Consider the following 20,158-nt stretch of genomic DNA (forward strand, 5'->3'; position numbering starts at 1 on the left):
ATAATTGAGAGCAATATCTTTCAAACTCCTTTGAACATAATTTAAAGCAGGAGATACAGTTTATATTACACTCAATATACACATACAATTATAACCAATGTTTTCATATACTGTAGCAATTAGTACTTTATTTTTCATTCTATTGTATTCTATTTTATTTATTTAAAAAAAAATGCTGATCACAACCCACTAAAAGATTGCAGTCTACAATTTGAAAGATACTGATTTAAAGCACACAGAATTATTATAAGAGCAGAAGGGATAGAAATGGCCCAAGATAGAATTCTGATTATGGTCTGGATCATAAATCTGCATCAGGTTGTAAATGTCTATTGTCTGATAGACGATAAAGTATTTCTGTGGAAATGGGGGGTGGGAAATGGACCGAGGCCTAGGAAGATGCACAGTACTCGAAGAATATGGCAAAATGAGAGGCTGCTGCCCCAGTGTCTTTGGAAAATAGAGCGAAATCATCTCAGGGTTGCTGGGGACACAAAAACCAGACTGTAAAATGTCCTGAAAGGCCCCTAAAAACAAAGCAGACAGTTCTCCATTTTTGCAATAATCACCACTGTCAGAGTTGTGACATGGAAGATGGGGCTTGGGATAGGGCAGAGCCCCTCTCTCACAGCTGCACTGGCCGACGCCTTGTTTCCTCACAAGTGTCAGGGCCACCCACAGACTGGTGCTTCCTCCTCACAAACAAGTCTGCTTTCCATACGAGACTGGAGAGCTTTGGGGAGGGGGCAGTCCCAGGTGATGTGGAATGAGGTCAGGGTCCTTTACCCTGCTGATGTGATGGCTGAGGTACACAGAAATGGGCAGACAGTCCAGTTGTCTCTTCTCTCACCGGGGAGACCAGGGGTTCTATAGTTCACAGTCACCCTCCGGTTGCTACCATCTGTCCATGCTCCTCTGTAGTATACGTTCCCTCTCCTGCCAATACCATGATACCTTGGGGGCAGGGAGGTTCAGAGGATCCTTCTTCAGCCAAGAAGGAACGCCCCGCTAGGTGGGATCCTGGAGGCTTGCAGAAGCACACGGTGGTGGCTGGTCAGGATGGTAGAGGGTTTGGTGAACCAGAGTGCGGGCTGCTGGGAGATCATCAGGATCTGAGGGCAAGAAAGGAGCTGGTAAGAGGCTGTGGCCTCCTGCACCCCCCGATTTACTAGCCCCGCAGCTTGCTGGGACTCACCCAGGCCCAGCTCCTGCAGCAGGCTCTGGAACTCGGGCTCGGCCTCCAGCAATTTCAGCAGATTGGTAGACTCCATCCGCTCAAGCTGCACCTCCCAATACACATAGATCTTCTGGTTGAATGTGACATACACGAGGCAGGGGCTGTTGTGGCCGTCTTTGCAGGCATACAGGCCTGGGGGTGGGTGGTGAGACAAAGGTCCAGAAGTTTCAGTCCAGTGGTGGGAAAGCAAGAACAAAATACGAGTCAGCAGTTTTGACCCTCCCAGATGCCAAACAGAAAACCAAAGGCCCTCTTTCTAAGTCTTCTCTGATGGGAACTCAGTAAAACAGAAAATATCTGGCCCTATGCCACAGAAAAACTATCGTAACAAAACCCAGGCAGAATAGCATCCGGATATGTGATACTTCATTTGTCATGTTAGTGACAGCCTTGGAGTAATGACTAGTTTTGCTAGTCTAAGGGGTAAGTCAGCAAAATGTAATCAGAAATTAAGGTTTCTCTGAGGTGGCAACCCCTGTGCAAAGGCCCTGCAGTAAGGATGCCAGCGCACTGCTCAATTCTTCTCACTTCAGTAACCTCGCTTATCTCCATGTCATCCCGAGTGAGTGCTGGCTTCCAAGGTCCTAACTGGGAACTAATGGGAATGTCCTAGGTCAGCAATTTTCTACCAGTGTGCCACAAGAATTTTTAAAACATGCAATACCTGACTATTTAGTCAGGGGCACTGTTCTCTTTTCCCTTAGACTGTGAATAAAAAATGACAACAGCCAGCACAACAGCTGTCCAAAAATGTGAAAGAATCAAAATTATACTTTTTTTTTTGTCAGATTGTAAAAAAAAAAAAAATACTTTTTTCGTGTGCCGCAGGAGATTAGTGATTAGCTTACAAGTGCCATGAGAAGAAAAAGGTTGAACATCGATGGGCTAAGACCATGTCCTTCACAGAGTTTTGATATACTCAGATGGGAAAGAGCTTTCTGACGTCCTCACATAGATAGATAAGAAATCATACATTCTGCTCTAGCCAGTTTTGGCTCAGTGGATAGAGCTTCAGCCTGTGTACCAGAGGGTCCCACGTTTGATTCTGGTCAAGGGCACATGCCTGGATTTTGGGCTCAATCCAATGTGCAGGAGGCAGCCAATCAATAATGCCCATCATTGATGTTTCTATCTCTCTTCCTCTCCCTTCCTTTCTGAAATCAATTTTAAAAAAAGAAATCATACATTCTTTAAAATATTCAGAAATAGAGATCTCACTGTTTTTTCTTCTTCTTCTTCTTTTTTTTTTTTTTAAATATATTTTATTGATTTTGTACAGACGCTTCAGTCCCCAAGCCGACGCTCTATCCATTGAGCCAAACCGGTTTTGGCTGTTTTTTCTTCTTAATTAAAACTGTAAAGATGGCAATTGAGCCTGGCTGGCATGGCTCAGCGGTTGAGTGTCAACCAATGAAACCAGGAGGTCAAGGTTCGATTCCTAGTGGGGTACATGCCCAGTTTGTGGGCTCGATCTCCAGTAGGGGGTGTGCAGGAGGTAGCTGATCAATGATTCTCTCTCATCATTGATGTTTCTATCTCTCTCCCTCTCCCTTCCTCTCTGAAATCAATAAAAATATATATTTTTTTAAAAAGATGGCAATTGAGCACTCACCCATCACCCTCCAATGAAAGAGCTAAGGAACTCATTTGTTTATGAAGACTCACATAGGGGACACACTAAGAACGGGGCAGGGGCCCACCTGCACAGAAGGCTCGGACATTCTCATCCACTTGGAAGCGGACGACTGTGCGGTTGTGATCAATGATATACGTCTGCCCGTCCCAGGCACAGGCAACCACCTCCTCATGCCCGTTGCCCTGAAATAGGTCAGAGACAAGATTGCAAGGGGTGGCCAGGAGCCATGTTAGAAAGAGATCTAATGACAGGGATGAATAAAATACTGTACAAGGAGCTGTGGACTTGGCTCTGGATGACAACCAACCAGCTGGGAAAGAAGACAACCATATGTTTCTTACTGAATTTCTCCCATGTGCCAGGCACCAAAGGGGCTGTCAAATGAGCCACCTTACATAATGCTCACAACAATCCTGTGAGCATTACTCCCAATTTGATACTGAAGGAACTTCAGCTTATAGAAATAAAGTCATGTTCTCAAGGTCACTCAGCTGGAAGGTGGTGGAATCAGGCCTCCAACCCAGGCCTGTTCTACCAAACCTCAGGCCTTTTCTCCGACACCACTGAGCATGCATGACGGCAGCACAAAGGACAGCCCCCATTGCAGATTCAGGAGCCACAGCCTTAGTAAAGACAGACTCACACAGGACAAGAAAATAACATACATTTGCAGTTGGGACTGATGACTAACTTCTGGATCCAAGTACTAGTAATTATATGTTTCTCTTTGGAGTGATTACTGCTGCTGAAAGGAACTGGAAAGAGAGATTGCCCAGAGCACATAGTGCTATGCACTGTGGAACAGGGGAATGACTCACTCCAAAGAGAGTAAGAGCTGTCTAAAGAGGGCCCTAAGATAAAGTTGAGCTTGGCTGGTGTTGCTCAGTGGCTGAGAATCAACTTATGAATCAGAGGGTCATGGTTTGATTCCCAGGAAGGGCACAAGCCTGGGTTGTGGGCTTGATCCCAGTAGAGGGCATGCAGGAGTCAGCCAATCAATGTTTCTCTCTTATCATTGACTAGAGGCTTGGTGCATACAGGGGTAAAAAGCCTGGGAGCCCAAGGGGTGTGAGGCAACCCGGAGATCAGGGGAAGGTGACACCCCATCACACCTCTGCTGCTGCCACTGCTGTCAGCGCAAACCTTGGCCCTTGGCCGGCCCTGTTTACCTGAGCCTCAGGCGGCCCTGGGCGGCTGTGGAGCTGAGGGGACTGGGGGCTGCCATCTTATTATTATTAGGATGTTTCTATCCCTCTCTCCCTCTCCCCTTCTCTCTCTGAAATAAAAAATAATGTATATATATATTTTTAAAAGATAAAGGTGAGAGTTAACCGTGAAGTGAGAATGGCCTCACTAAAATCTTCTCTCTTCATGTGAAGGTAAGAACGTTCCTCTCCACCAGGTGTCCACCCACCGTGACATCCAATTTCTCTAGGGCGAAAAGCTGGTGGTCCACCTGCACGGACCACAACAGCTTGTCTGCTTCCTCCATGAGCTTCAGTGTCCCTGCAGGGTGAGAGGCAGGTGGATGGGTCAGGCAGGATCCCCGAGCAGATCCCCAGGCACACAGCTGGCCCACAGCTGATCTGAGGAACTCACCATCCATGGTGCAGAGGGCAAAGAGGCCAGAGCCACCATTCTCAGCAGTGTGGCCTGTGGGTAGAAGGACCAGAAGAAGAAAATGTGAGAAAGGCAAGATCAGAGCACACGTGGGAGGAATGGCCAAAAGGAGGGAGGAAGAGAGGAAGGAAGAGAGGGAGGGAGAGAGGGAGGGAGAGACAGGACTAGAAATGAGAGAAAACACAGCATCTCCTCTCCTAAAAGCAGTGTTTGCCCTCAGCAACCTGCCTCGTTTGATGTTGCCAATGAGGTGAGTAGAGACATTCTTGTTGTGGATGCGGCCGGATGTCTGGTGCAGCACAACATCTCGGGCAGACGGGGTCTCCCTGTGGGCAGAAAACTAGGGGACTAAGTGGAAGACCAAGTGAGCTTAGTGCTCTGGCACCTTTGAGCCCCATCTCCGTAAGAGCTACCAAGCTGTGAATCAGCGAGGAATCCTATTGCTGACCCTGTCTGGCCCGTGTGGCAAGTAGGAAACAGGGATGGAGCTATCAGGCTACAATCTTGGAACCTTTTCCAGTTGCTACAGAGTTAGAGCCAGGATACTCTGGGTCCCCAAATATAGGTCTTCCCTCACTAGGAGAGAGGTGCTTATGCCGTTCCTCGCCCAAGAAGTTCTGCCAACCGCAGACCTATCATCCTCTGCCGGGGACCCAATCTTGCTCTCATGCACCCCACACCATCCACAGGCCTACACCCCTTACCTAATGCCTTCTGTGGTCCCCTCAGAGGTAGCGGAGTGCCTAGCGTCCTTGTTCCAGGTGCACAGTAAAACCGCATAAGCACAGCCTGGCTGTGATACCATCAGCTCAGGAACACCCAAGGGACCCAGAGTCACCGAGAGACTGTCCACCTGCACCAGGGAACAGAGGCTTAAGGGGTCTGGGGAGACAGTAAGTAGAACCCTGCAAAGAACGGGGAAGGGAAGGGGGCAGCCCCTGCTAGCAGTACCCCAGGCTCCAAGGTAGCAGCAGGAGGAATAGTGTTCACAGGGCTCCTGCGGGACACACCTCTGCACATACACCACCTGCTTTCCTCTGTGCAGCCTCAAGTGGGGCCCAGTCCTGATACAGGCCCCACCACATCCCCATTCTTAGCTCTGGGCTCCTTCCTATTAGTTATTACTAGCAATTTCCCCTAATACTCTGATTTGAAATGATCTTTAGATATCTCCCAGCAAGGTGATTTTCCCTTCTTTCCACCCTGCATGATGGCCCAAGACTGTTCTCCCACAACCCCCTTCAGAAGGCCTTCTCTGGGCTCTGCGGCTCCCATACTCAGCCTCTCACCTGACCTTCCAGTGTCCATTTCTTAAGTGACACCAGCTGCCCTGTCAGATGTTCAGAGCCCTCGCCCAGATCTTCCCAGCGGAAAGCACGTACCACACGGTCTGTGTAACCTACCACCAGCTCGCAACACCCGTCTCCATCTGTGACGATCCAGAAAATAAGACAAGTTTGGAGCCAAAGTTGCATTCGTCAGCTTAAATCCTACAAGCATCTCATCCCCACTCCTCTGCTAACATCACTGCTGGCATTTTATCTGGTACGATTTCAAGCCCAATCTGTTGTGGAGCCGTCTCACACACTCTGAGTCTGGTGCAGGCTCCTCTGTCCTTCCTGCCCTGACAACACCTACCTGTTCCTGGGCCCTACCCACCCATCTGCTGCACAGGTCCTGTCACCACTTCCCTCGGACACACAACTCGAGGTGTCCTGATTCATCCCATATACCTACCACCACCTTCAAGACATTTTCTGGCCAACGTATCAGCCCAGTATCTATATAACTCACTCCTTTGCCATCTTTAAATTTTTTACCAAATGTCATCTTCTCAGAAAGGACTTCCCTGACAACTCCATTTAGAATCGCTACATCTACCTCAACACTCTCCTGCTCCTTTCCATGGTTTATTCCTCCTCCCCCTGAATCCCTGGAGATCTGCTCTATTACCAACTGACTCCCAGCTGCCTGCAAAGACAGCCATGCCCACCGATGTCGCTGATCAGCATGACCTTGGTGTTGGCAGGGATGTGCTGCTTAAACACCAGGCGCTGCTCCTCTCCCATTAGGGTCTCATGGTGCCCAGAAGCATCCAGGGTCCTGGCAGGTGTCAGGTCACACAAGTGAAACCAGCCCTCAGCACTCACCGCCACCACGAGATTCTGGGAGAGACAGAGGCATGAGAGATGGACTGGGAAGGGAGTCTGAGCACAGGCTGATCATCAGAACACAGAAGTCAGGGCTGAAGCATTACCTTCAGCCGATTTCAATCTTGAGACAGCAATCAATCTAAGTAAGGCCTTGGAGTTACAGTGAAATCCCAAGGTCCCTGAGAGTTCTTACCTTTCCTCTATTGCATACATCTCCAACCCCAACGCAAGTAAGCTGCAAAAGAAGAAAGGGAGGCTCAGGGAGACCCAGAGGAGACAGGTACTCCCTAATAGCTATGAGGTTGGAAGGACCAGGTTTTCAAATTACTATCATTCGCTGAAAAGCTGTTGCCAATGACCTACACTGATAGTCTGAGTTAATCAAGTTACTGTGCTATAGGTTTATTTGGTTTACCCAGACGGCAATATAAAGACCTGAAGACAATTTGGGCTCAAAACAAAATTGTTACAAAAACTCTAATATGGCCAGACTGTCACGTTTCTGGACATATTCAAATACTGCCCTCATTTTCTACTATTTAACCTAATAATAGAGTAATATGCAAATTAACCATCACTCCACTACATCAGCCAGAGTGAATATGCAAATTAACCCAACAAACCTGGTGGTTAATTTGCATATGCAGAGGGAGGGAGGAGTGAAGACAGAAGACAGCATAGAAAGAAGAGGGAGGGAAAGTGGAAAGCAAGGCGGCTGAAGCTGCTGGAGGGAAAGCACTAGCAGCACCTGCAGGACGAGGCAGAGCAAGGTGCGCAGTGGTGGAGCGTACAGCTGCGGAGGTGGCAGCGCGGTGGTGGGTCGGGTGGGGCACGCAGCAGCAGCAGCAGCAGCAGCAGCAGCAGCAGCATGCAAGACACCAGAGGAGGCGGCAGCAGGTGCGGCCGTGGAGGCAGCGGCAGCAGCCGCAGCGGCGGGCGCAGCAGGTCAGGCGTGCGGGGTGAGGCACGCAGTAGTGGTGGCAGTGCGCGTGCGCGGCTGCAGGAGCCGGCAGTGGCCACAGGTGCGGTGGAGCAGGCAGGACGGGTGGGGTGAGCCCGGCTTGCCCCGCCCCCCCCCTCCTCCCGCAGCTGGAAAGGTGTGGGCGGGAGGGAAGCTCGCCAGAAGTTTTGCAGGAATATTCCTACTACAGTTGCCTAGTAATTTATAAGATTAGACAACCTAGGCTGAGCAGCTGATGAGTTTAGGACACGCTGGTGGGCCCCTGTGTGGGTCTCAGCCTTGACAGCTCCTGGACAGAAGAAATCCCTTCCCTGACCTGTAGACCCCGGTAGTTGAATACTTACCATTCCCTGGCAGGAACAGGTGAGCCATGGCCGGCTGTCATCATTCTTATATACAGATAGCTTCCCACTGGTGTCTCCCACCACCAGTTCATTTAACTTCAAACGGAGAGAGAAGAGAGTTAGCATGGGATCCTGCTGACCCACCTCCAACTCTACTGGGCCCATCCTGAGGAAATCACAGGACATCAACTTGAATCTTCATTAACTTTACTGAAAATCTTTTGTGACCAACACAGCCATAGTTTCCCAGTTTCTTTATTTCCGTAGCGGGGGAAGGGTGGTGTGTGTGTGTGTGTGTGTGTGTGTGTGTGTGTGTGTGTGTGTGTTACAGGTAGGGGAGATTAGAGGAACAGGGTAATACAGAATCCATCCCAGGAAACTTTGACATCTGAACAAATTAATGCCCTACATACTTGTCCATTACAAATAGGACATACAGAATGGGGCAAAATAGTTTTACAACTGTATGGAAAAGAACACAATAATTAAACTGTTGAAAGTTTTGCTCAGTGGATAGGGTACTGGCCAAATGAAGGGTCCTGGGTTTGATTCCAGTCAAGGGCATATACCTGGGTTGCAGAATTGTTCCCTGGCCCTGTGGGAGGCAACCAATCGATGTGTCTCTCTCAAACCAATGTTTCTCTCTCTGTGTTTCTCCCCTCCCTTCCACTCTCTGAAAATAAATGAAAAAATATTGTGTGAGGATTAACAACATATAGATATATGCACACACACAGTATATACTAAAAGTAGTCTAGGTGGTTGTCATGCTCTGACACCATGACGTCCTCATGCCATCACAAGATGGTTGCGCACATAGCGAAGGCGGGTCCTGGTGGAGTCCCGTAGAGGAGGCAGGACCTGGTGTCTCCGCCACCTTGCACGGAGGAGGTGGGTCCTGTGGCTTGGTGTGCTGCACAGGCAGAAGCCCCATACTCTGGCCTACCTCTTTGGGGCAATCCATTGTGGGGCTCCCGCACTGTGAGTGGGCACAGGCCAGGGCAAGGGACCCTCCCTGCCCCGATGCACAGTGTATATATATTAGAGACCTGGTGCACAAATTTGTGCATAGGTGGGATATGGTTGGCCCACCCTGACCGGGACTGATAGGGCCAGGCCAGCTGGGGGCTAGAGGCTGGGGGCAGTTGGCTGGCTGGCCCCACCCCCTGGTTGAACTCCTGGTCAAGGGGACAATTTGCATATTATTATTATAGAGGGTAAAAGAAACAGTTTCTCATACTGTAAACTTACTTTTGCCCCATCCTGTATTTTGAAAACAATCCCAAATATTCAACTTTTAGAGAATTTAACTTCAAACCTCATATTCTATTAGAGGCCAGGTAAAAAGAAAATGTAAGCTCTGGGGCCCTTCTCCTTTAGAAAGACCTTTGATCTTGGTGTGTATGAGTGAATATAGGATGGAGGTTGGGGGTAACATGAAGGGGCTGCTGGGTGTCAGGATCATGCTCCGGGCCTCTGGTGCCCTCAAGTGGTGACTAAGCTCTCAAGAGGGCAGGCTCTATGTGATACCTTAATCAATAAAGAAATTAAAATAAAAATAAAAAGAGGGCAGGCTCCTGCATGGAGCCTCTTCACTATTTGGTTTTGGGTACTCCACCTCCTAGAGGTCCCCAAAAGCTGTCCACCCTTTCCAGAGACTAACGATAATAAATACTAAGGTAGCTCCAAACCCTATTTCCACTAACAGCTTCATAATTTCCACTGTGGGGACATGCAACATCCCCTTCCTGTCCTCGAAATAGAGTGAATATTAGAGTCTCAAGAGATTTAATTATTTTTTTCTTTTTTGAATTTATTGGTTAACAAATTTATACAGGTTTCAGGTGCACAATTCCACAAGAAGATTTAATTCTAAAGGCAACAAAGATATTATAACAACAACAACAAACCAGTAAGGAAAAGTTAGCAATGAATTGGAATTTATCAATATGATTTAGTTTATTTGAACCTTAGATTATTTTTAATAGTTATGGGAATATTATATTTATAGAAGCATAAAACAAGTTTACTTGCATTAAATCCTATACATCTGATGTTTCAATTACAGCTGCCCCTGGAGGACTTCTGCAGACACATAAGAGAGAAGCATGGCACAGAGGCTCAGATTGCACCTGCCTGCATTTGAATCCAGCTCTCTATGTCCCTATTTTTTCATCTATAAAATGAGGATCATAAAAGTAGCCACCTCATAAGATTGTTATGAGAACTGAGTTAACAGAAGAAAGCAATTAGAAGTGACTGGCATATAGTGAGGACTAATACCAAGTGGTTTTCAGCCTCTAGTTAAATATCTCCAAGGCTAGGGATCTTAGCATTTTTCATATAATCCATTCTTTTATTATACCTTCATTCAACAAATGAATCTATAGTAGGTCTTGATAGAATGTTTGTTTAATAGACAAATACCAACAAAGATTTTTTAACTTTTGTTTAACAAACAAAAATGTCTGAGCTTTCTGTTCATGCTGAGGTTGAAGCCTCGTGGTGACTGGTACCATAGATCTGTCTCTCACCCGGTGGGGCGAGCTGGGCCCTCCCTGGAGAAGAAACCTGGCTTCCCCAAGATATGTGATCAGTGCCGGGACCTCACCAACAGGTGAGGGGATCCCAAGGCAGGTGCTGGGTGTGGAGGCACCAGGGTATAGGCTACCAAGGAGACAGAACTGAACCTCACGTCACCCTCCTTGGCCCCAGAGGATGGCTGGTTAGCCAGAGATGGGTAAGATTCCTCAGGGAAGGAACAACCTAAGACAGGCACAGTTGCAGAGGGGCCATCAGGAGAGAACTTGGGAATCAACTGAGGTGGGGCACAGATCCTCCCCCCTGAGCACCCACAGCTGAAGCTAAGTTCCCATAAGGAGCCTTAACGACCAATCATCTGGGACCTGAGACTATGCCCTCCCCCGCACCATGGGGCTTGATAAGGGACCTCAGGCCACCTTCCTCACATGGCAGGGCATGACGGGGAACCTCAGGCCACACATCCCCCACCCGGCAGGGCTTGACAGGGGACTTCAGGCCGTGCCCCCTGCCCTGGCATCAGGCTGGGGGACCTTAGGCCATGCCCCCCACTCCAGCACCAGGCCAGGAGACCTGAGGCCATGTTCCCGGCCCAGCTAGGCTTGACGGGGGACCTCAAGGTGCACTTCCTGTCTTGGTGCTGGGATAGGGGACCTCAGGCTGCTCCCCCCCTTTTTACCCGCCCCTCCCCGCTCCTCTCACCGCCCCCCCCCCCCAAGCGCCAGACCAGGGGACCTCAGACCACACCCCCTGCTCAGCAGGGCTTGAAGGAGGACCTCAATGGTGGGTTGGGGGAACTCAGGCCTCACTCCCTGCCCAGTGGGATTTGACAGGGGACCTGAGGCTGTGCCCCCCTCCCAGTGCCAGGCCAGGGAACCTGAGGCTGTGCCCCCCGCCACCTGGCTGGGCTTGACGGGGGAACCTCAGGCCATGCCCCCCACCCAGTGGGGCTTGATAGGGATCTCAGGCCATGTCCCCCACCTGGCAGGGCTTGACAGAACTCAAGGCTCGCACCCTGCCCTGGTCTGGGCTGGGGGACCTCAGGCCACGCCCCCTCTCCTGGCACCGGGCCAGGGAACTTGAGGCTACATCCCCTGCCCAGCGGGGCTTGACAAGGGTGGAACTGGCCAGGTCTGGATCTAGCCCAATGGAGGCAGGGGCCAGCTGGATCTCACACAATTATGAGGTGCAAATGGGTGGGCGGGGACTTGACTCTGGGTCCCGTGGTGTGCCTCAGACTCTTGACAGGAGGAAGGTTTTTATATACATTTTACTAATTTTCTTTCATATCTGACACTTCAATTATTTAAGAAAGGGCAAATAACAATATTAAATTATTTCCTCTAATCCCATTTTAATGTGCACGAATTTCATGCACCAGGGCCACTAGTAAAATCATAAAACAGTGTGGTAGGTGCAGTGAGCCAGGCAGAGTGAGATAATGCCACTGGAAGAGGACATTCCCAGGGCAACCTATCTGCTCTCTAGCATCTCAGTCGTCTCCTCTTGTCCATAAGGATATGTTCAAAGACTATAGTGAATGCCTGAAGCTGCAGAGTGTACTGAACCCTCATATACACTACTAGAGGCCTAGTGTATGAAATTCGTGCACAGGGTGCAGGCGTGTCCCTCAGCACAGCCTGCACCCTCTTCAATCTGGGACTCCTCGAGGGATGTTAAACTGCCCATTTAGATCAATCCCACTAGGATTGGGTCTAAATGAGTAGTCGAACATCCCTCTCCCAATCCAGGACTGCTGGCTCCCAACTGCTCTCCTGCCTGCCTTCCTGATTGCCCCTAACCACTTCTGCCTGCCAGCCTGATCACCCCCTAATCACTCACATGCCAGCCTGATTGATGTCTAATTGCTCCCCTGCCAGCCTGTTTGCCCCCAACTTCCCTCCTCTGCTGGCCTGGTCACCACTAACTGCCCTCCCTTGCACACCTGGTCCCTCTCAACTGCCCTCCCTTGCAGGCCTGGTCCCTCCCAACTGCCCTCCCTTGCAGGCCTGGCCCCTCCCAACTGCCCTTCCTTGCTGGCCATCTTGTGTCCACATAGGGGCAGGATCTTTGACCATATTGGGGCAGCCAGCTTATGTGTTGGTCAATCTGCATATTACTCTTTTATTAGATAGGATAGAGGCCTGGGCACAGATGGGGGCCAGCTGGTTTGCGCTGAAGGGTGTCCCGGATCAGGGTGGGGATTCCCTTGGGGTGTGGGGCAGCCTGAGCGAGGGGCCTGTGGTGGTTTGCAGGCCGGCCACACCCCCCAGCGACCCAAGCAGAGGCCCTGGTATCTGGGATATATTTACTTTCTACAATTGAAACTTTGTAGCCTGGAGCAGAGCCAAGCCTCCTGCTTGCTCAGTGGTGGAAGCTATTTCTTTCTTCCTTTCTTTCTTCTTCTTTTTAAAAAAAAATATTTTTTATTGATTTTTTTTACAGAGAGGAAGAGAGAGGGATAGAGAGTTAGAAACATCGATGAGAGAGAATCATCGACCAGCTGCCTCTTGCACACCCCCTCTGGGGATGTGCCTGCAACCAAGGTACATGCTCTTGACCGGAATCGAACCTGGGACCTTTCAGTCCGCAGGCTGATGCTCTATCCACTGAGCCAAACCGGTTTCGGCATGGAAGCTATTTCTGTTTGGATTTGTTTACTTCTATAATTGAAACTTTGTAGCTTTGAGAGGAGGCTTAGTCTGGCAAGGGCAGGCGGAAAGCTTGGCTTCCTCCATTGCCGGGGAAACGCCTCCCTCCTGCTCTCTGTGGCTGTAGCCATCTTGCTTCTATTTGCATACTTGCTCTGACTGGCTGGTGAGTGTGGCTTGTAGAGTGGAGTTATGGTTAATTTGCATATTACTATTTTGTTAAGTAGGATAGAAACCATTAGCCAAAAGTGATGGCCACAGTGATTAAGTGCTAGTTCTTTAAACTAATTTATTTTCTGCTATGTTGGAGGAAGAAGCCATGAATAGAATACACTCCCTCTAAAACTACACACCCAAGCCTGGCTACACCATGGGAGAGAGAGTCTCTACTTTCTAGAAGGATCTTACTTCTGTTCTCCTTTAGCATCTCTGACTGTTGGTGTACTATCCAGCTGGGGTTCTTTAGTGTCACTGAGTGGCCTCTAGAGCCAGAATCAACCAGAAAAGCAGAACTGCTGGGAAGCGTTATACAGTAGTCACCCCTTAGCCTCATTTTCAATTACCTACAGTCAACAGAAGTCCAAAAATATTAAATGGAAAATTCCAGAAATAAATAATTTATAGGTATTAAATTGTGTGCTGTGCTGAGTATCACAAAGGAATCTTGCTCAGTTCCACTATATCCTGCTGGAGATATGAATCATCCCTTTTTCCAGTGTGTTCTCACCATAGACATTACCCACTGTTAGTCACTTAACTGCCTGGGTTATCAGATCAAGATCAAGATCAGTATTGCAGTATTTGTGTTTAAGTAACCGTTATTTACTTAATAATGGCCCCAAGCATAAGAGTAGTGATGCTAGCAATTTGGATATGCCAAGTAGGAGTGGTAAACTGCTTCCTTTAAGTGAAAAAGTGAATGTTTTAACTTAATAAGAAAAGTAATCCTACAATACGCTGAAGTTGCTAAGATCTGTGATCAGAACAAATCTTCTACCTGTGAAATTATGAAGAAAGAAAAAGAAATCCATGCTTGTTTTGCTGTCATACATGAAACTGTAAAAGTGATGGTCACAGTGCCTGATAAGTGGAAAGGTGGAACAAAATATGTTCCAGTTGATGGTAACATGTTACCCCAGAAAGCACTGAGCCTGTATGAAAACTTCAACAAGGGACCCCCCTGAAATAAGTGAGCATATCTGCATAACTTTTATCATAGTGTCTAAAATAATAAAAGCATAATATGCTAATTAGACCAGATAGATGAACAACCTTCTAGACATCCTTCACGACAATCTTCCACACAAAGCCAGGGCTGCAAAGCCCGAGGCAAGCCACCACAGCGGTGAGAGCAGAGCCTCTTGCACAAATTTAGTGCATCAGGCCTCTAGTATTGTTATAACTGTTTCATTTTGTTAGTAGTTGTTAATTTCTTAGTTATAAATTAAACTATCATGTATTTATAGGAAAAACATCCTACCTAATAAAAGAGTAATATGTAAATTAACCATCACTCTGCTCAAGCCATGCCCACCAGCCACACCCACCAGCCAATCAGAGTGAGTATGCAAATTAACCCCAACCAAGATGGCTGTAGCCACAGAGAGCAGTTGACTGGCTTGGGTTTCCCCGGCAACGGAAGCCAAGCTTTTCACCTGCCTTAGCCAGCCTAGGCCTCCACTCAAAGATACAAAGTTTCAATTATAGAAGATACATAAAACCAAACAGAAATGGCGGCAGCCAGAGTGAGTGAGCAGCGGGTTTGGCTCTCTCTGCTCAAGGCTACACAGTTTCAATTGTAGAAGGTAAATAAATGCCAGATAGCAGGGCCTCTGCTTGGGTTGCTGGGGGGCCTGCAAACCACCACAGGCACCTTGCCCAGGCTGCCCCACACCCCAAGGGAACCCCCATCCTGATCCATGACACCCTTCAAGGCAAATCAGCTGGCCCACACCCATTCACTAGGCCTCTATCCTATCTAATAAAAGAGTAATATGCAGATTGACCATCACTCCAACACACAAGCTGGCTGCCCCAATATGGTCAAAGATCCTGCCCCTATGTGGACACAAGATGGCCACCACAAGATTGCCAGCAAGGGAGGGCAGTTGGGAGGGACCAGGCCTGCAAGGGAGGGCAGTTGAGAGGGACCAGGTGTGCAAGGGAGGGCAGTTAGTGGTGACCAGGCCAGCAGAGGAAGGAAGTTGGGGGCAAACAGGCTGGCAGGGGAGCAATTAGACATCAATCAGGCTGGCATGTGAGTGGTTAGGGGGTGATCAGGCTGGCAGGCAGAAGCGGTTAGGGGCAATCAAGAAGGCAGGCAGGCGAGCAGTTGGGAGCCAGCAGTCCTGGATTGTGAGAGGGATGTCCAACTGCCCATTTAGGCCCGATCACGGTGGAATCCCAGATTGGAGAGGGTGCAGGCTGGGCTGAGGGATAATCCCTCCTCCTTACCCTCCCGCCCCCGCCCCCCACCACCCCAGTGCACGAATTTCATACACCAGGCCTCTAGTGTGTGTGTGTGTGTGTGTGTGTGTGTGTGTGTGTGTGTCTCTGTGTGTGTATATACATACATATATATATATATATATATATATATATATATATATATATACACACACCTAAGCGACCTTACAACTGAACAACTGGCTGTGTAGCTATGATGCACACTGACCACCAGAGGGCAGACGCTCAACACAGGAGCTGCCCCCTGGTGGTCAATGTGCTCCCACAGACAACCCTCAGTTGGCCAACCTCCCACAGTCCCTCCTTCAGGCCAGCTGCCCCAATCGGCCCAATGGGGATTGGGCAAGAAGGCCCCAATCAGCACTGATTGCCAGCCAGGCTGAGGAGTGCATGAATTTGTGCACCAGGCCTCTAGTCGTAGAATAAAATAAGTCTTTTTCCTGCCCCAAATCTCCAAATGCTGGCCTGGGGAACCAATAATAAAATTTCTATCCACACTTCTATAGGCTGAGTGTACCACATTTGATCACTAGCCAACTATCTCACTACTTGCCTTCTTTCAATTATATTTATTAATAGGCAGAGGCCTTCAAATTGCTTAGATACATAATAACATTTGCTTTTCATAACAATCATCATTTATTCAACAAACATGTACTGAGTCCCTATTATGTGGCAGGCACTATTCTAAGTGTTGGGAATAAAATAGTTAAAAAACAGACAAAAAATTCCTACCCTAATGGCACTTACAACTTGGGGGGGAGAGGGGGGGTTAGTTAATAATATACCCAACAAAGCAGAACTGTGTAGTCTATTCACTTAGAAAAGTACAATTTCCAAAAGAGCTAGTGCTATGAAGCTATTTTAAAAAGCATGTATTTCCCTTGTAAACAAGACATTCAGATAAAAATGAAAATAATGCACTTCTAAAGTCACTTTGTTAATTTATTACTTAAAAATGCCTCCCTTAATTTTGTCATAAAAATTGTACTGCTTGGCATATGAAAAAATGTGAAAGCCCCCCAAAAAAATACAAATTTATGAGAATAACTTTTTCCTTCTTAGAGGAGTAGAGCCAAAAGAAGCCTCATAAAATACCTCTCCATAACAGCACAAAGGAATCTGGAAAGAGAGGAGGATGTCCTAGCTTTTCGTTTGTTTGTTTTTTCTTTCAGGCAAAAGACAGTACGGAACAGCAGGGAGGCAGAGTAGGGAGATGGGACAGACGGTAGGAGAAAAAGGCAATAAGGTGCTCTGTATTAAAAATATAGAGATTGGTAGTTAAGGCAATATAATCATTAATAGCCATTTGTAAGCTTCCCAACACAGGAGAACAAAAGACCAGGAAAAACTTGCTGGGACACCAGGAGTCATACAAGGAATGAAACTGCCCTAAAAGCAGGAAGGCACCTGGTCACACACCTGCATTCTAAGCCCACCAGCTCTGCCCCCGGACCACTGACAAGTGTCCTACCAGTGACTGCATGTGAGGATGGAACTCCAGCCCGACTGCTGCCATCACAGACCCAATGCCCCCCCTGGCTCTGTGATGTGCAGCCCTTCCCTTGGGACATCGCATTCCCAGCCCCTTTCCTTAAAGAAATTCCATTTTTAAAAAAATATATTTTATTAATTTTTCACAGAGAGGAAGGGAGAGGGATAGAGTTAGAAACATCGATGAGAGAGATACATCGACCAGTTGCCTCCTGCACACCCCCTAACAGAGATGTGCCCGCAACGAATGTACATGCCCTTGACCGGAATCGAACCTGGGACCCTTCAGTCTGCAGACCGACGCTCTATCCACTGAGCCAAACCAATTTCGGCTCCATTTTCTTTAATCACCAGCTGAGTTGGCTATTTAGCCTGAATGTGTACCACCATGTTAACCTTTCAGAGATAAATGGAAAGATAAAATCTGGAAGAAAAAAAAAGAGTGTTTCACACCACCAATAGCCCCCATCCTCTTTGAAGCTTCACCCTAGAACCTTTAACATATTTTAATCAAGGCATCTCATTACATCTTGTTATTCTATGACTATCACCCCACCTGATTATGAGCTACCTGAAGCCTGTGTCTGTCTTGTTAATTATTTAATTCCCAGAATGTAACAATCCTTGGTGCCTAATGGGCAGTTCAATAAATATTTGCAGAAAAATATGATACAGGCCGAAACTGGTTTGGCTCAGTGGTAGAGCGTCGGTCTGCGGACTGAAAGGTCCCAGGTTCGACTCCGGTCAAGTGCATGTACCTTAGTTGCGGGCACATCCCCGGTAGGGAGTGTGCAAGAGGCAGCTGGTCAATGTTTCTCTCTCATCGACGTTTCTAGCTCTCTCTCTCTTCTACTCTCTGTAAAAAATCAATAAAATATATTTTAAAGAAAAGAAAAATATGATACAAATTTAACAATGGCGCTAACACTTTTTACTGTGTCCCAGGCATGATGCTACCTGCTTTACCTTATTAATTCATTTAAACAATGGGAAAAAGAACGACGCGAGGGAAGAAATGGTAGATGGGAATTATTTTTGTAATTCACTTCAAGACTAGAGTGTCCAGTCACTTGCTTGTATGAAGGAGCAGGCACCATAAAAAGACGTTCAGATTGAGGTATTGGGGGCATGCATCTGTCGCTCAGGCTGAAGCTTAGTTTACAGATTAAATTGGAATAAATTCAGCGCCTCAAGAAGCCAAGTGTAAGAATGGCAGAGGTGCTTTTAGAACCCGTTTAGAGGCTTTAAAAAAAAAAAAAAAAAGCACACCTGTATTTTCTTTAAAATGTATTTTTACTGACTTCAGAGAGGAAAGAAGAGGGAGATAGAAGCATCAATGATGAGAGAGAATCATTGCTTGGCTGCCTCCCGCACAACCCACACTGGGGCTCGAACCCACAACCCCTGGCATGTGCCCTGACCCTGAATCCAACCGCGACCTCGTGACTCATAGGTGGAGGCTCAACCACTGAGCACGCCAGCCGGCCTGTTTTGAGACTCTGAAAGGTAAAGTGGTTTTAGAAGGGATAGCCCTGGAGGAAGCGCAAGGGACCAGGAGATTTGGCCACCAAGGTTTAATAGGCTCTTACGGTAAATAAGTTACTGACTTAGAGTCAGTCATCTATGTTCCTAGAAGAATACCAGACCAGGGAACGAGAACGATCGGCCTGGACACCCCGCCATTTACGCCAAACATAAAAGCTTTCCGGGGCCGCCACGCCACCCCTCGCGCAGGCGCCGCTCGCGCCCGACGTCCGCCGCTCCTCTGGCCCCGCCCCGCCCCGGCCCGGCGTCGCCGCAGTGCGCATGCACTGACCGTGTCGTTATCGACGTCTCCGAGGCAGATCGCGTGCGGAAAGAGGCTTCCGCTGAACTCCAGGGTCACGCGCTGCACGTAGCTAACAGACCGCATCGCACTTCCAAGGGCTGAGGGGTTGGGGGCCTCGCTAAATGTTCCCCGAGCCTCTCCCGGCCGCTGCCCGCGCGGAAGGCCACCCGAAGCGGAAAGTCACGTCACCCCCTGAACCTCCAATCCCGGCTTTCCTCGCTGAATCTTAGAGAGGCGGGCCTTCCGAGCCCGCTGGGTCTGGGGCGTGACCGCTGATGTGAGTGGCAGGGGCGTGGGCCACTCGTTTTCACCCGAGGGCTGGCTCCCAAGGGCAGACCCATCCTAACCGAGCTGATCCCTTCCCTTGGCAACAGGACTCTCTAGTGCTTGACCTAATAACCTTGATCTCTGCCTTTGTCGCCCTGTCATCAGATCATCCATAAGAATCATGAGAATCGTAATAACTGCCAATTTTATAGTTTCCAGCAGTGCTTTTTTAAAGTTGCCCGTTAGGAGTTGTGAAAACTATATGGTCGATTGAACCAGCATTTAAAAACACAAAATAGAATAGAATAGAAAATATCAAGTGACATAAAAGTATTGTTTTGGTGAAACCTTTGTTTCAAGTGTATATATTTATGTGTGTGTATATACTGGCTAATGTAAAAAAAAAAAAAAAAAAAAAAAAACACAGTGTGTGCACTTTGTGATCAATAGCTTGAAAGCCACTGATGTAAAGCACATCTCACATATTATTTCATAATTAGCACAACAAAAACGTGAGCTTTATTATTATTTCACTAGAGGCCCAGTGCATAAAATTTGTGCACTGATAGAGTCCCTATTGACTGGGTACTCCTTCCCTTCCCCTGGCCACCTGCCACCACAACTCCCAATTAAGGGGACAATTTGCATGCTACGCTTTTGTTATATAGGACTAGAGGCCTAATACAATAATTTTGTGCAGGAGGGGGAAGAGGAGAGGTGTGTCTCCTCAGCCTGGCCTGTGCCCTTTCATTTTCCGGGAGACCTTAGGGCATGTCCAACTGACAGTTTAGACATCCTTAGTGCTGTTGCAGAGGTGGAAGAGGCCCCTGCCACTACTGCTGTGCTCACCAGCTGTGAGCCTGGCTCAGGGCTTCTGGCTGAGTGGTGCTCCCCCTGTGGAAGTGCACTGACCACCAGGGGGCAGCTCCTATGTTGAGGGTCTGCTCCCTAGTGGTCAGT

General features: G+C 48.1%; 1 protein-coding gene across 3 annotated transcripts; it reads right to left on the reverse strand.

Moving 5' to 3' along the window:
* Nucleotides 1-108: 108 nt before the first annotated feature.
* ITFG2 (integrin alpha FG-GAP repeat containing 2) lies at nt 109-19,261 on the reverse strand. Of its 3 annotated transcripts, none has more exons than XM_036454752.2 (12): nt 18,920-19,175; nt 7,952-8,047; nt 6,840-6,881; nt 6,487-6,658; nt 5,783-5,922; nt 5,198-5,346; nt 4,722-4,819; nt 4,473-4,526; nt 4,288-4,379; nt 2,938-3,055; nt 1,196-1,369; nt 109-1,112 (listed from the first exon to the last, which is right to left on the reverse strand). In XM_036454752.2, exons 1-12 carry the CDS (start codon nt 19,013-19,015, stop codon nt 1,009-1,011), a joined length of 1,335 nt encoding a protein of 444 aa, XP_036310645.1. In that variant the 5' UTR covers nt 19,016-19,175; the 3' UTR covers nt 109-1,008. The 3 variants fall into 3 exon arrangements, with proteins under 3 accessions (XP_036310645.1, XP_045444320.1, XP_036310646.1); XM_045588364.1 differs by lacking the exon at nt 18,920-19,175 and adding an exon at nt 18,745-18,801; XM_036454753.2 differs by lacking the exons at nt 2,938-3,055; nt 4,288-4,379 and having other exon boundaries at nt 18,920-19,261.
* Nucleotides 19,262-20,158: the final 897 nt, after the last annotated feature.

Source organism: Pipistrellus kuhlii, unplaced genomic scaffold (assembly GCF_014108245.1).
Source record: "Pipistrellus kuhlii isolate mPipKuh1 unplaced genomic scaffold, mPipKuh1.p scaffold_m20_p_3, whole genome shotgun sequence".
In the NCBI taxonomy this organism is placed as follows: Eukaryota; Metazoa; Chordata; class Mammalia; order Chiroptera; family Vespertilionidae; genus Pipistrellus; species Pipistrellus kuhlii.

Bases quoted from the DNA above. Each gene is read 5' to 3' on its own strand.
- ITFG2 (XM_036454752.2), bottom strand. From the start codon at position 19,015: ATGCGGTCTGTTAGCTACGTGCAGCGCGTGACCCTGGAGTTCAGCGGA. The intron at 6,882-7,951 runs GTAAGTATTCAA...CTTCTTTTGCAG, and splicing joins CCTGTTCCTGCCAGGGAATG to CTTACTTGCGTTGGGGTTGG. The intron at 3,056-4,287 runs GTGGGTGGACAC...GACCTATTTCAG, and splicing joins TAGAGAAATTGGATGTCACG to GGCAACGGGCATGAGGAGGT.